The sequence below is a fragment of the Nycticebus coucang genome, chromosome X, assembly GCF_027406575.1.
Source record: "Nycticebus coucang isolate mNycCou1 chromosome X, mNycCou1.pri, whole genome shotgun sequence".
Lineage (NCBI taxonomy): Eukaryota > Metazoa > Chordata > Mammalia > Primates > Lorisidae > Nycticebus > Nycticebus coucang.
Window position 1 is genome coordinate 54,449,583 of NC_069804.1, and position 14,903 is coordinate 54,464,485.

A 14,903-nucleotide genomic window follows, 5' to 3' on the forward strand; every position below is an offset into this window, starting at 1 on the left:
CTGCAACAATAACAACAACAACAACAAAAATAGCCAGGCGTTGTGGCAGGTGCCTGTAGTCCCAGCTACTTGGGAGGCTGAGGCAAGAGAATTGCTTAAGCCCAAGAGTTTGAGGTTGTTGTGAGCTGTGACTCCACGACACTCAACAAAGGGCGACATAGTGAGACTCTGTCTCATAAATAAATAAATAGCAGGCTTGTTGAACTTAAGTTTAGTGGCAATAAGGGATAAAGAATAGTAAAATGGGCTCAGCGCCTGTGGCTCAAGCAGCTAAGGTGAGCTGGCGGGTTCAAATCCAGCCCAGGCCTGCCAAACAATGACAGCTGCAACCAAAAAAAAAAAAAAAATAGCCAGGTGTTGTGGCGGGCGCCTGTAGTCCCAGCTACTTGGGAGGCTGAGGCAGGAGACTCGCTTGAGCTCAGGAGTTGGAGGTTGCTGTGAGCTGCAATGTCACAGCACTCTACCCAGGGCGACAGCTTGAGGCTCTATCTCCAAAAAAAAATAGTAAAATGAGCGGCTTGTAGCATTAATAGTGGCTCATATATGATAAAAAAAATCTGGAAAGAGAGATGTCCTTAAGCATCTGAAGACTTCTTTCATAAACATGTAAGTTGTTTTTGATATGGCCCATGAACTAAGAATGGCTTTCATATTTCTAAATGATTGGAAAAATAATCAAAATATTTTTTCGACACTTAGAAATTATATGAAATTCAAATCTGTGTCTGTAATACCATTTTCACCGATTAGGTGGCAAAGATTCATGTGTCATAACTCAGGCTTTGGCAAGGCTGTGGTGAAATCAGAAGTGGCCATACCCCTGCTAGCTTTTCCTTACTCTTGAGTAAGAAGCTTGGATCAGCCAGGCTTGTTCCTACCTCAGAGCCTTTGCACTTGCTGCCTCTGCTTAGAAACACTCTTTGCCAAAACAACCAGGGGGTTTGATCCCCCTTGGCAACCTTGAGCCCAGTCATTATCCCCTCCTCAGGCCTTCTTGACTATCTGCTCACCCAACTCCCCACATCATTAATTTCTTCATAGTGTTCATCTTTATCAGAAATGTTTTCTCTCTTATTCTCTTCTGCTAGCTAGCTTTTTTCCAAAAAAGGCCAGAGTAAATGGCTTTTCGGGACACATGTTCTCTGTTGCAAATCCTCAGCTCTTTCCAAAGAAGCCATAAACAATATGTAAATGAACAAGCCTAACTGTGCTCCAACAAAACTTGATTTATAGGTGAAATATTGATTTATACATGAAATTCGAATTTCATATTAACTTCGGGTGTCATGAAACATTCTTTTGATTTTTTCAATCATTTATAAATATGAAAGCCATCCTTAGTTCAAGGGCCATAACCATAACAGGTGGCAGGCCACTCCTATGGTAGACTGTCAACTCTTTGATGGGCATTTTTGTTCACTTGATTCACTGCTATATCCCCAGCACCAAGAACGTCCCTGACACCCAGCAGGTGCTCAATAGATGTTCAGAGTGAGGGAACACATGAGAACAAACACAGTCCTCTTCTCATGGCCTCAGTTTACCCCAGCCTGGACTTCTGCAGGCAGGCAGGCTTCCCCAAGAATTCTTAGCAAAAAATTAGAAGACAGAGGCTAGAACTTTAATTCAACATCTTTATTCTTCCCCTTAGCCCTAGAGTAATCCTGACACACAGCTTTACCCAGGAGGAGGCAGAGAGGACTGGGCTGGGCAAAGGCTCCCGTAGGACCTGGCCACCACCTCCTCCCCCAGAGGTTAGGGTTGTGATCAGGGCCATGATCCAAGCTTGGCATCCCTGGGGAGGAGGGAAGTAGACCACTCTGCAGCCTCTGCTGCACCCACCTCTGACAGCCATGCCAATGAGAACCAGTCCCCTCCACATGCCAGGCAGGAGGGACCCTAGAAAGTGGCACCGACTCCCTCCATACGCATGTGTGCATGTGCATGGGGACGCAGGCAGGGCATGGTTAGTGTCCAGACACACCACTCTGGCCTGTGGCCCAGTTGGCAAACATAAAGCCTAGACTGGTCGCCATGAAGAGGACCCCCAGGATGCCAAAACACAGAGCCTGCAGGCAAGAGGGAGAGAAGACTAGGGCTGGTCTAAGTTCCACCTGAGAATGTTCCTCGAGCCTCCCACCCCTTCCAGAGAGCCCAACCCACCCCCATCCTCCTCTGCTCCTCCCTCTCTCTCCTTCCTTACAGCCAACCCCTTCCTGTGAACCCTCCCTCCATCTTCCCAGGACCCATCCAGAATGCTCTTCTCCAGCCTCCTTCTTGAAAGTACTCCCAGATCCCTCCCTCATAGTTCTCCTTCTATCTGCCCGCAGAATGCTCCTCCTATGGCAGCCCCTTCCTCAGCACTCCCTTCCTCAGCACTCCCTTTCTTCCCAGACCCCTCTGGTGCTCCATATGCTCTGCCCCTTCCTAAGGCATCACCGCCATTCTTCCAGACCACCACTCTTTCTGCATACCCCTTCTTCCCCCAGCCCTCTTCTGAGAGAGTTCCTTCCATTGCCAGCCATCCTTAGAATGCCCCCTTTCCCCAGCCTCTCCCCTGGAATGCTCACCTGGATTTTGGGCCAGGAGAAGAGGGGCTCCACCTCAGAGGGTACAATACGGAGGTAGAAGATGCTGGGAAGGATGAAGATGAGGCTGGGAGCTGATGTGGACCCTGGAGACAAGAAGGAGGGTCAAGAGTCAACCTAAGCTCGGGCCCAAGGCCCATATTAGATGGGGTATGGGACTTGGGTTGGGGATACTGACCGACAACCCCAAAGATATCCTGGATGGTTGGTACACAGATGACAAGGACATTAACCAAAACAAGTAGGATCAGGGCTATGACCACGTGCCGCAGCCAGCTGAAGGCCTTGCTTGGGAAAAGCAGCTGTTGCAGAGCCCGGCGTATCTGTGGCCAAAGTAGGATGGGGCAGAAGTTAGGACCCAAATCCTGCCCCCCTTCCACGTGATCATCAGCTTTAGCTCCTCCCTCATACCAGATCCCAGGATTTCCCCTCCCTCTGGCTATCTATGACTCCTCCCCACCTGACCATTCAACTGTGTCAGCACCTTCTCGGTGAGCTTCCTGCATGTCTCCTGCTGTCTGAACATCCGTCTGTGCCTCCATACATTGTCTCAAATCCTTGCCCTCCTCCTCTAACCACCTCCACTTCCCCATCTGATCACCTACCTTTCCTATCCCAGACCCCTCCTTCCCCCGGTCCAATCCTCCTGCCCCTCCTGCATCTCACCACTTTAGCCTCCACCCTCTTCCTGTCTATCCCCATTTCTACAACCTGGCTGACCATCTGTCTACTCTCTGTACTCGACTCATCATTCCTGCCTCCCTCTTCCATCTAGACATCCATCTGTGCCTCCTCCTTACAAGTGACTGCCCATCCCCATGACCCTCTCTGTCCTGCCATCTGCATCCTCCTTTCTGTCTGACCATCTATTTCTGCCTTCTCTGTCCATATGACAACTCTGCCTTCCCTGTTTGTCCATCCTTGCCTCCTCCATCCACCCACCCACTCCTATCTTCATTCCCCACCTGAATATCCACGCCTACATCTTCTACCCATCCATCCATGTCCCTTTATCCCATGTGCCCGCCCTCTCCCCACGCACAGGGAATAGCACAACTGGCACGGTAAGGGTCACTGCGAGCAGCACAGCCAGGCGCACGCAGAGGATGAGCTTTTCCTGCTTGCTGTACATGTGAAGCATCTCCGCCTTCACGGTGCCTGGGCAATGGGACAGGGAGTGCAGGATGCAGGAAGTGGTAGGAGCATCAGGACCAATTCCCCAGAAACCCCCACATTCATGGTGACAAAACCCACATGCATAATGGACATCCCCTCTCTTTGGAAACTGATAGATCTAAGGTCATGGAGGAAAGAGCTCAAAGGTTCCTGCCCCAGCCCTTTGCCCAGTCCCTACACCTGTCTGCAGCCCTGGCCCCAACCCCACTCACTGTAGAAGGTGAGGTATCCGAAGGTCGCTGTGAGCCCATACATGCAGAACATGGCCCCAATGGACACGTTGGCCACAGCCTGCATCCTGCGCTGGGAGGGTCTGAGGTGCAGAGGCCATAGAACTGTCATGCTCAGAACTCTGGACTTGGGCCAGAACCCTCAAAGCCAGCCCCCACCTTCCAGCATCCCATTCTCCCAGACTGAGATTTAGCTGGTGTACACTGGGATCCCCATCTCCTCCCCCCCTGTGTGACTAGCCAAGCCTCTCCTCTCTATTGAAACATATCCCCCCTTGAGACCACTGGTGCACCCTACATAAAGCCTCACCCCCGGAAGCAAATCCCATCTCTGCCACTCTGCTGCAATTGAGGGCCACTGCCTCTCCTTTTCATCCAATCATCCATGCTGTCTGTCTAATCATCCACACATGTCCCCGTCTTATCATCCTGCCTCCCCACCCCTGTCCATGCACACCACCCCTCCATCTGTTCATCTGTTATCAGCTTCCCAACTTTGCCCATTCACATTTGGGGTGGATGTTAAAACAGGAGAATACTTAAGTCCCAATCAATAAACAGTCACCACCCTGAGCGTCCTGAAGCCTCCTGGCCACCCCAAACCCTTTGCTTGGTACAATTCAGCCACCATCAAACTAAAGTCCCAGGACTGCCATAGGGATTGTCAGGCATATGACTATCACTCTCTTGTCTGCACTAGCCCATCACATGCGCCCTATCTGCCTGCCCACTCACCGGTAGAGCTCCGTGTAGATGGGCAGCACCTCAGGATGGCAGACAAAGGCAAAAGCGATAATAGGCACTGTGTAGGACATCTAGGGAAATGACGTACACAGGATTAGAGTTCACAGGGGTCCATCCCCTCCTCCCCATCCCTCTGGCCCTGCCATTGCCCTCCATATCAGATACTTGGGACCCCCAATGCCCAATACCTGGCTCCCTTCTGAGCAAGGTGCACTGTGTGACAGGATCAGAGGGTCTGAGTGTGGTGCAATCTCCTGCACACCTGCATACTCACCTGGGAGTCGACTGTGAACATCTGGGCCTCACAGCTGCTATTAAACCCCTGGCTGAAGGCTCCTGGGTGGGCTCTACTCTCCACTATTGTCTCATTGAGGCCTACAGCACAGCCAAGCTTGAACTTCTGATAGATGACCTGGGGGTAGGGGAGCAGGGAAGAGGTCATGGCAGAAGCTGTGTCTCAAAGTCCCAAACTCTCCCCACTTTTTCATGTTCTTCTCTCTGACTCACCGAAATGAGGAAAAACAGCATGCAGGTCAGAGAGAGACCACTGGTGTACCCCAGGTAGCCTATAAGGGGCAATAAGAGAGCCTCAGAAATCCAGGGACCCTCTTCCTATGGCAAACTCCAAACCCCTAGCTTGGCCTTCAAGGTCTCCTCACCCCAATTACCCTTGCAAAAACTTCTACTTCCAGACAGACCAACCAACTCCTCATAGTAAACTCCTACTAATCTGTTGAAACCCACATCAAACAAGCCCTCTCCTGGTATTTTACAGCCGTTGAAAATGGGGAGTTTCTCAGTCTGGCTCCCCTTCTCTAACCCAACTATCCAATGACCAACCCAGGAAGTGTCTTACCCAAGTGTTTCATAAGGGCCAGCGGGAGGATGATTAGCACGCTGACAATGATGATAAGGAAGTTTCCCTTCAAGAACCAGCTCCTAGGGAAACATGAAAACACAGTGCCTAGCTACCAGTCAATGCAACCGTCAGGTAGGCACTCATATAAGACAGCCAGATAGATTGCCACCTGCAGTCAGGAAAGATAAGCTGACACCTCAGCTGGGATAAGTCATTCAGGTAGTTACAGTGACAAATGACACAAGATTGTCAAAAACAGACTGATTATGAAGACTGTCAGTCAGACACCATTGGTGGAACACAGCTGAAAACACCTGTAAAGTTGGACAAAACTCGCCATCAGATTCAGAAGTGGATACACAATCAGATGTTCAAATACCCCAAATCAGTCAGAATCAATGTGAAAATCAATCCAACACAAGGTGCCAGGCACAAAGATAGATTGAGTCACAACCCTGGTATGTCTCACATGTAGAACAAGTTTGATGATCTGGTAGACAAGCCCTGATGCAGAGTCTGTTGAAAAGTCAGAAACACACATGAATGCTTGTTTGACCACCTCAGGGTTTGCTGGATGCCTGGAAGTATGCCTGTGAGCTCATTTGGCCACACAGCCAGTCACAGACTGAAATAGAAACAGAATCAGCCAGCTGGCCACACTGTTGGAACCAAGCTCCAAGAAAAAGTGAGACCTGTACAGATATTGGAGGAAGGCGCCCAGGGCAGACAGTTAATCATCTGAATAATGCCCATTTGTTCAAAATAACTTGATTGAATGCCTACTATGCTCCAGGAATTTACACATTCTCTTTCTATATTACACAGTTACCTAGAAATAAACCAATGAAGTGGCTCAGCACCTGTAGCTCAGCAACTAGGGCACCAGCCACATACATGCTGGTGGGTTCGAATCCAGCCGAGGCCTGCCAAACAACAATGTCAACTACAACAAAAAAATAGCTGGACGTTGTGGTAGGCACCTGTAGTCCCAGCTTCTTGAGAGGCAGAGCCAAGAGAATTGTTTAAGCCCAAGAGTTTGAGGTTGCTGTGAGCTGTGATGCCACAGCACTCTACCGAGGGCGACATAGTAAGAGTCTGTGTCAAAAATAAATAAATAAATAATAAAAAATAAACCAATGAAGCACCATTGACCATACATACAATGAGAGCTAATTGTAATAATTGGACATACCTAGTCTCACTGCCAGCTACCTGGATGTTCTCAGAATCAAACCAAAAATCTAACAGGGATACATACAGACAATAAAAACCAAGCACTCAGTTAAAATTGTCAGACACAGACACCAACCAAACCATAGTCAGACTGACAAAACCAGACATGTGCATACACACCATGCAAAGCCAGTGAAAGCCAGTGATCACAGAGAGCTGTACATTAAACATACAGAGGCAGATAGACATATGCAGATGGAGCAAAAGTATCACAGCATAGCACCTGCACGCACAAACACCGCTGGGAGGCCCATCGTGTACAAATAGGCAGGCAGACCAAGCCAGCATGGTGGATCTGGACTCAAACAGTCAGCAGGGTGTATAATCAGAACAATTGTCAAGCATGTATGGTTGCAAACCATAACACAGAAGTAATACACAGTCAGACTTGGGGATCATATACACATACCCAGCCAGAGAGAATTTGCCATTGTTAACAGTCACCAAATCAAACCCAGAGATGGAGTTGAGTGGATACATACAGCCAGAACAAGTCACACAGACATAGTTGATACCACAATATAGTACACACACACACACACACACAACATTGCAATCAGCAATCATATACTTAAAGCTAGACAGAATCAGCTAGACAAACCCAAAATCAAACTCGAAAAATCAGCTGGACAGGAAGAGTTACCAGTTCTCAAGCATAAGACACATGCTTAGAATCATGGTACACAGGACACTACCGCAGTTAATCATAAGCATCCAGAGAAAATCAGCCAGCACAACAGTCACTGAATCAAACCCACGGAGTCTACATCTACTGGCTATGTACAGTCACACATGGTCAGCATCAGATTGCACTGGACATACAGAATTGGCCACTAGCCAGAAGCAGCCAGAATAACAGTCACAAAATCAGCACATGGTCCATTAGAGTCCTATAGTCAGAGCAAAAGTCACATGTGCTATTGGCATCACAATACACAAGAATCACAGTTTGACCCAATGGGCCTGCCCAACAGTCTAAAAGTAGAGCACCTGGGAGTCAGCTGGACACAGAGTTGAAGATAGCAGCCAGACCTCACAGGCAGTCAAGGGTCTGCAGGCCAGCCAAGGGGTGGCTGCTCACTCACCCCTCGGGTTCCATGTTCAGGAAGGTGCCGATAACCAGGGGGATCTCAGATTTGATGATGAACAGGTAACTGGACATGGCTGGTGTGGGTAGGGGGAGGTATAAGCAGAAGGATTCCCTTCATTCCCCCACCTTGTCTTCCCCCTACCTCACCCCACCCTCTTCCCCCAAGCTGACCCACACCTCTCAGAATCCTTACCCCCAATATTGTGCAGACAGATGACCGTGGCCACCACTACCTTCCCTGCAGGCCCAAATGCCCTCTGTCCTAGCTGCTCATAGGCCCGGATGCCTAGTGGGGGGAGAGTGCAGGCAGGAACACGTTGTAGGTCCAGGAGGCCAGAGAGAGGTGCAGGCCAGAGGGTCAGCGAGCTGGGGAGTTGGGGCTTGGGGCAACTGGGTTTGATTGATGGAGGCTAGAAGTGAGGGTCAAGTAGTTAGGGTTGAGTTTGGGGGCAGATTCTAGAAGGTGGGATCTGAGGCCAGGGAAAAGTTTGGGGGCAAGAGGTAGGAAGAGGAGGGTTTGGAAACAGAATATGGACTGAAACCACAGTGAGTTAAGTCTGGGAGCTAGGGAGTGGGGAGCACTGAGGAGTGGAGTCCTCAGATTTATGGGGCTGGCTTCCAGGTTAAAGGGGGGAGTCTGAGAACTGGAGGTGGACCCAGAGGTAGAGTGCAATGGTCTGAGCAATGGAGTCTGATGGCCAGACTGAGGGGTGGGGATAGGAATTGGGAGAAGGGGATCTGGAAGCCCAGATAAAGTCTCAGGGTTAGGGTTCTAGATTTACATGTCTTTTTTTGTTTTGTTTTGTTTTGAGACAGAGTCTCACTTTGTCACCCTCGGTAGAGTGAGGTGGCATCACAGCTCACAGCAACCTCGAATTCCTGGGCTCAAGCAATTCTCTTGCCTCAGCCTCCCAAGTAGCTGGGACTACAGGCACCTGTACAATGCCCATATATTTTTGTTTGTTTGTTTTAGCAGGCCAAGTCCAGATTCAAACCCACCAGTCCCAGTGCATGTGGCCAGTGCCCTAACCACTAAGCTACAGGTGCCCAACCAGGGTTCTAGAGTTGCGTGAGGGGTCAAGGATGCTCTCCAGGATCTGAAGTCAAGGAGTTAGGTCTGGAGTCTAGGGTTTAAGGTCTGGGTGAGGTCTGGATGGGGGTCAAGAGTCTGGTGTCCAAAGAAGCAAGGGTGGGGGCTGGAATCCAGGGTCTGGGTCTCACCTACAACACCAGCACACGTCAGCAGGAGGTGGATGGAGTATGAAGACAGCAGTGCGATGCACAGCAGCAGGGCCCTGTGGCGGATAGCACAGCTCAAACTTGGCCCCAGGCCTCCTGCCTGCCCCACAACACCCTGGCCTCTGAAGCCACCCATGGACTCACAGGAAGAAGATGACCCCTGTGTGGGCCATGGCATAGGCCAGCCCCAGGATGCCGCTGCCCATGATGGCATTGCTGAGGTTGAACACTGACATTCCAAATGACGTCTTCCCCTCGAACTGCAGGCAAGGGGCAAAGCCCAGACATACAAGGTGAGGGAGGACCAGGTAAGGAGAGGAGTTCCAGAGCCAGGGAAAGACTTGGGAAGAAGCAAGTAAAGTGGGAGTAGATGCCTAGGAAGGGCCATCGGAAGAAGGAAAAGGCTGGAAGGGAAAATGAGTTGAAGATTGAGGTAGCTGGGAAAGGGAGAGTTGGGAAGAAGAAAACTAGGAGAGACTTTGAAGGGAGCAGCTAGAAATGGAGAGGACCAGGGAAAGGTAGAGCAGTTACCAGAGACAAAACAGCTGGGAAAGCGAGTAGCTGGGAATGGAGATCAGCTGAGGATGGGGAACACTGGAAAAGGAAAAACAGTTGTGGGAGAAAAGCAAGCAGGGAGGGAAACAGCTGGGGAGGGCATACCTAGGAAAGGGGAGTGTCTGGATGGGGAAGCAACTGAGGAGTGAATAGCTGGGGCAGGGAGTTAGCTAGGCAGGAGGAGGGGACAGCTGTGGAGGAGTAGCTGGGAAGAGGCAGCAATAGAGATTAGCTAGGGAAGGTGTCACTGGGACAGAACCTGAGGGGTCACTCACATCCATGAACTGAACCGGCTTTCTCCCAGGAGCAGCACCATGGCTGGGCAGGAAGCCCTCGTGTTCCTGCCTGTAGCTGGACAGGGCAGGGACATGAGGGCTCATGAGAGGATAACACTGACCCCCCCCAACCCCACTTCTTTGGACCCCCAACTCACCCTCCAGCATCCACAGGGAGGGCTCCATTCATCTTTGGATCCTGCAGTTCCATCCTATAGGCAGAGAAATGGGGTGCGGTGGTCAGCGAGGGGGGGTCGGGGGGTAGGAAGTAAGCAGAGCTGCATGAAAGAGAGGGTCTCACAGAGATAGGGAAAGAGATAAGGCAAGGGGACATGAACAGAGAGGGATGAAAGACAGGGATATAAGTTAAGAGAGGCAACGAAGAAAGAAACGGGAGCGAGAGAAGACTGAGGAGAGGCCCCAACAGCTACTCAGAAAGACATGGAGAAAAGACGGCAGCGAAAAAAATAAATAGAGGGGAGAGAGAGACAGAAAGATACAGAGAGACACCCACAGTACACGAGGTGGCTATTCGGAGCTGGGATAGCCTCTCAGACCCCAGACTCACTCTATCTCTCCTGCCGTCTGTCTCTTTCATTACCAGTCCCCGCCCCCCCCCTTTCCCTCCACCCTCACCGCGTGGCCAGGCGGCTCACTCCTTGCAGGGACACGTGTCGGCCGGCTGCCCCACCCCTCCTAATGCCCCTCACCCCCTTCCTCCCTGCTGGGGGCCATCCTTCCCTCCTGCCAGAGCTTGAGGCAACCTGTTGAATGGGCTGGGGTGGGGTCAAACTTGGAGACCCCAGCCCTAGGTGCTGCAAACTACTCTCTGCCACAACTCTGAATATCCTCACTAGAGGCGGAAGACAACTCCCCAAGCCAAGCACCTTATCTAAGGGATAGAAGCGACGCAGAGACCTCCATTTAATCCCCCTTCTTGGACTAGAGGTATTGTCCAGGACCCCGACTAAGTCTTACACACTTGTCTTCTGACCGAAGTAGCTTTGGCGACACTTCCAGACTTGAGAAACTTCCTGGGCTTAGAGTGCCTTGGGGACCTGGCCCAAGCCCTAATTTCCCCTCCTAAGGATGAGCTGTAGGCTGAGACCTTCAGCAAAGCCCCCTCCCAGGACCTAATGTATTTTCTGGGATCGGAGTGTCTCTGCAATCCCCATCCCAAGCCCGGAACCTCTGTTTTGTTGATGGAAGGTCTCTGAAGAAACCCCCAGCCCTAGCTTACTCTCCAGGATGAGGTATCTCAGAAACTCCCATTCAGAAACCCCCTCCCAAGTTCTGGATCTCCTCTCTGGGACAGGGAGAGGTCTCAAGGAACCCCATCCCCAGTCATGAGCATCCTCTGGAGATTCCCACCCTCTCCTGAATTCATACCTGGATCAAGGTACGAAAAGAACATCCCCCACCCCATTCAATTAGGGCTAAAAAATATCTCCAGGGAACCCCTGAGCCCCTTCCCAAAACCCCAACTCAAATCTCGGAGCCTCAGAGGGAACCATCCCCACAGCCCACGCCTCCTCCTCACCTCCCTACTCTTCTCAGCTTCTGAAGCGGTAGCGACTCAGACTCGGGTTCAGAGACCCCCACAGCCAGCGCGGCTCCAGCTCTGGCCGGGCCCTGCCTCCACCCCGCTCTATAGCCAATCCGCTCCGCCCGCGCCTGCTCCACAGCCAATCGGCGGGGCCCGCGCCCCATAGCGCCCGCGGATATTTTTTTTTTTCCGGGGAAGTAATGTGCATTTTAATTTCGTTTCCCTCCTTTTGGCTCTAGGCAGGGGGACAGGGGGAGGGGCGCCCCCATCTGGACCCACACCGGCGGGGAGACCGACGTTTATGTGTGTCTTAGTGGTGGGGGAGATAGACTGAAAAACTAAGGCAGTAGATCCACACCTAGAGAGAGGAACAGGCAGACAAGAGGGAACAGAGTCAGAGATCAGACAGACAGCAGGAAGAGATAGATGGCGGGAAGAGGTGCAGAGAGAAGACAGAGAAAGAAGATTAACAAAGTCACAAATAGAGACCAGCAGACAGGCGAAACAACCCCACAGGGACAAACAGACCACAGAGGAAACAGAAAGACAGATGGGGTGCGGGCGAGTGGGGGCAATGGGGGCACGGTAGACAGGCAGAGGGGCACCTGGAGGAAGGAAACAGGCAGGCCCAATGATAGACAGGAGACATGTGTTGGCAGATAGATGGACACAGCCCGACATCCTCAAACAGAGGTTAGGACCAGACACACCTACCCAGGGAGGCAAAGGAATAGAGGGAGTGGTTGAGGCAGAGAGACACCCAGAGGGACAGAAGGAAACAGGCAAAGGAAGTCAGATTCAGGCAGGGATGCAGACAGGGTGGATGCACAGGCCTGGGGACAGCAGTGGGACAGGTGCAGAAGTAGACATAGCCAGGCCATTTACAGGCAGACCTCAAACAGGCAGCTTACTCAGGAGAGGACTCTAGATCTTGGGGGCCAACAGAGGGAGGTAGGGAAGGCATTTGTGCTTGGGTGGGGAGTGTGGACACACAATATCTGCACACTGGGCACACCCCAAAGTCCTGGATCCCATCCCAGGCATGGGCTGGGGCCAGTCAAAGCTCTCAACCAATGTCTGTCTGTCTTATGTGGGGTTCTGTCTGTTTGCTCCCATGTACGAATGTGACAGGAATGTCTGTCCCAGGCAAGGCATGTGTACTCTATTAAGGAGTCAGGCAGGGTGGACTTGGGGTCTGGGCACAGCTTAACAGGGCTGCTTGAAGCCCAGGTAGACAAAAAGCCTCTTTCTAGGCCCCTTGCCTGCCTGCCCATCCCCTACAGAGAGCACAGAATTCCCGGAAAGGCCAGGAGCTGGCTGAGGCTTCAAAGCTAGCCTCGATGCCCCCACCACACCCAAAGTTTAAGGATGGTGAGGGATGGGGTGTTTACTTCCCCACAGCAGGAGAGAGACTCCTGCACACTCAGGGAATCACAGCTACACAACAGGCCACTTCATTGCCCCATCCAGGGACTCAGAAATGGGGGCAGATTCACCATCACCCACAGAGGTGCAAACAAGTACAGCCAAATGGGCGCACACACTCACAGCCGCATATAGAGAATATGGCCTGATGGACATGAACACACATAGACTTACCAGTGCACATACAGAGCCCAGGCTCATGGTACAGTCACATACAATTATAGCTACACAGGGATAATAGTCTTAGAGATATCATCACCTATAGACTCAGAAATGCACTCAGAAATCACAGACCAACATGGGATAGGCTTATAGAGATTTACAGACACTACAGACTCCTAGACATCATTACCCATGGACTGACAGCCATGCCAAAAACAAGCAACAGGCAAGTCGCACACATACACTCAGCCACACACAGCCAGCAATATTATGCATGTGTTCTATATCTCCCTCCTCCACATACACACGTGATTCCAGGTCCAGATGGCCCCAGAGCAAGCTTCCAGATTCAAGCCCTAAAATGATACTTCCATGTGCATGTGAACTAGGATATGCACTTGCACCACATACAATCACACACTGCTCTGGTTCCAGAGAGAGAGGGCACTCACAGCCAGACATGACTGTGCAAACAGAGAAGCTACAGCCACACACACGAAGTGCATTCAAGCAAATGGCTGCATATAGCTGTGTACACACATACACAGCTATTCACAAATCACAGCAGAAAAGAAACACACAGGGAAAGCGTATATAGGTACACAAACAGGAAGCACGGGAATACAAAGAGTACACTTACTATCAACTGAAAAGGGGAAATCCAGAATATAGCCCTAGGGCGGCTCCTGTGGCTCAAGGAGTAGGGTGCCAGCCCCATATACCAGAGGTGGTGGGTTCAAACCCAGCCCTAGCCAAAAAAAACAAACAAAAAAAAAAACAAACAGAATTTAGCCCTAAAGCTGCATGAGGAAGAAAGAAGGGAAGCAGATAGTACACATACAATGGCACCAAAAGAAGCACCCCTGAGGCACAGACACCTGCAACCTCTCACCAAGGAAAGACACACAGAGAAGAAAGCCCCATACACATAGGTGATACACACACAGGAGAGACAAATAGTCAAATACACTCATCACCCATAAGCATTGCAAAGAAGACAAATGCCCAAGTAACACACACATACAACCCCATACAAATGAATTGCACAGGCAGACGGAAGTACCAACACACACAGTCACCAAAAAGGGAACGCATGGGTCAAGTGTGGTGGCTCTCAGGTCTGCAATCTTAGCACTCTGGGAGGCTGAGGTAGGAGGATCACTTGAGGCAAGGACTTCAACAGCCCAAACAAAAAGCAAGACCCTGTCTCTACTAAAAGTAGAAAAATTAGTAGAGATTTTAGGTGATGTGGCGGGCACCTAAGTAGTCCCAGCTACTCTGGAGGCTGAGACAGGAGGATCATTTGACCCCAGGAGTTTGAGGTTACAGTGAGCTATGATGACACCACTGCACTCAGTGCAGTGCCCAGGTGACAAAGCAACACCTTATCTCACAAAAAAAAAAAAGAAGAAGAAGAAAAGAAAAGAAACAGCCATAGACAGAAGACAAAATCAGACAAGTTACTTAGGAAGACACACATGTGGCTCACATGCAGGTGGTTGTGGCTGAGAACCTGTACAGGCAGAGGAGATACACTCAGACAATTGACACACACAGAGAAAAACCTGCCCAGTACCCTCCTCCCCATCTGTCATCTATCTGCTCTCTCTCGTCTCTGATAGCCCTCCCCCACAGGTGTGTTGAACCTGGACAGGGAAAGAAACACCTGTCAGCACAGGCCTTGGCCAAGGTGGTTAAAGGGGGTGAGGCTGGGGCAAGGCAGATATCTATATTTCAAAAAAAGCTTGAAGAGTCCTGTCCAAAGTATTAGGTACCTTGGA

General features: G+C 50.7%; 1 protein-coding gene across 3 annotated transcripts; it reads right to left on the reverse strand.

Annotated features, from left to right (window-relative positions):
- Positions 1 to 1,626: 1,626 nt before the first annotated feature.
- On the reverse strand, positions 1,627 to 11,628 carry SLC38A5 (solute carrier family 38 member 5). Of its 3 annotated transcripts, none has more exons than XM_053580518.1 (16): positions 11,530 to 11,628; positions 10,148 to 10,201; positions 9,990 to 10,065; positions 9,304 to 9,419; positions 9,142 to 9,215; positions 8,114 to 8,206; positions 7,916 to 7,994; positions 5,595 to 5,677; positions 5,246 to 5,304; positions 5,013 to 5,150; positions 4,730 to 4,809; positions 3,977 to 4,077; positions 3,631 to 3,746; positions 2,767 to 2,911; positions 2,571 to 2,674; positions 1,627 to 2,069 (listed from the first exon to the last, which is right to left on the reverse strand). In XM_053580518.1, the coding sequence occupies exons 2-16, from the start codon at positions 10,198 to 10,200 to the stop codon at positions 1,968 to 1,970; spliced, it is 1,419 nt and encodes a 472-aa protein (XP_053436493.1). In that variant the 5' UTR covers position 10,201; positions 11,530 to 11,628; the 3' UTR covers positions 1,627 to 1,967. The 3 variants fall into 3 exon arrangements, with proteins under 3 accessions (XP_053436493.1, XP_053436495.1, XP_053436494.1); XM_053580520.1 differs by having other exon boundaries at positions 11,538 to 11,556; XM_053580519.1 differs by lacking the exon at positions 11,530 to 11,628 and adding an exon at positions 10,972 to 11,119.
- Positions 11,629 to 14,903: the final 3,275 nt, after the last annotated feature.

Excerpts from the sequence above, each read along its gene's own strand:
- SLC38A5 (XM_053580518.1), bottom strand. The coding sequence starts at position 10,200 with ATGGAACTGCAGGATCCAAAGATGAATGGAGCCCTCCCTGTGGATGCT. Across the intron at positions 9,420-9,989 it reads AGCCGGTTCAGTTCATGGAT|TTCGAGGGGAAGACGTCATT; the intron begins GTGAGTGACCCC and ends CCTTGCCTGCAG. Across the intron at positions 4,810-5,012 it reads TGTTCACAGTCGACTCCCAG|ATGTCCTACACAGTGCCTAT; the intron begins GTGAGTATGCAG and ends TCATTTCCCTAG.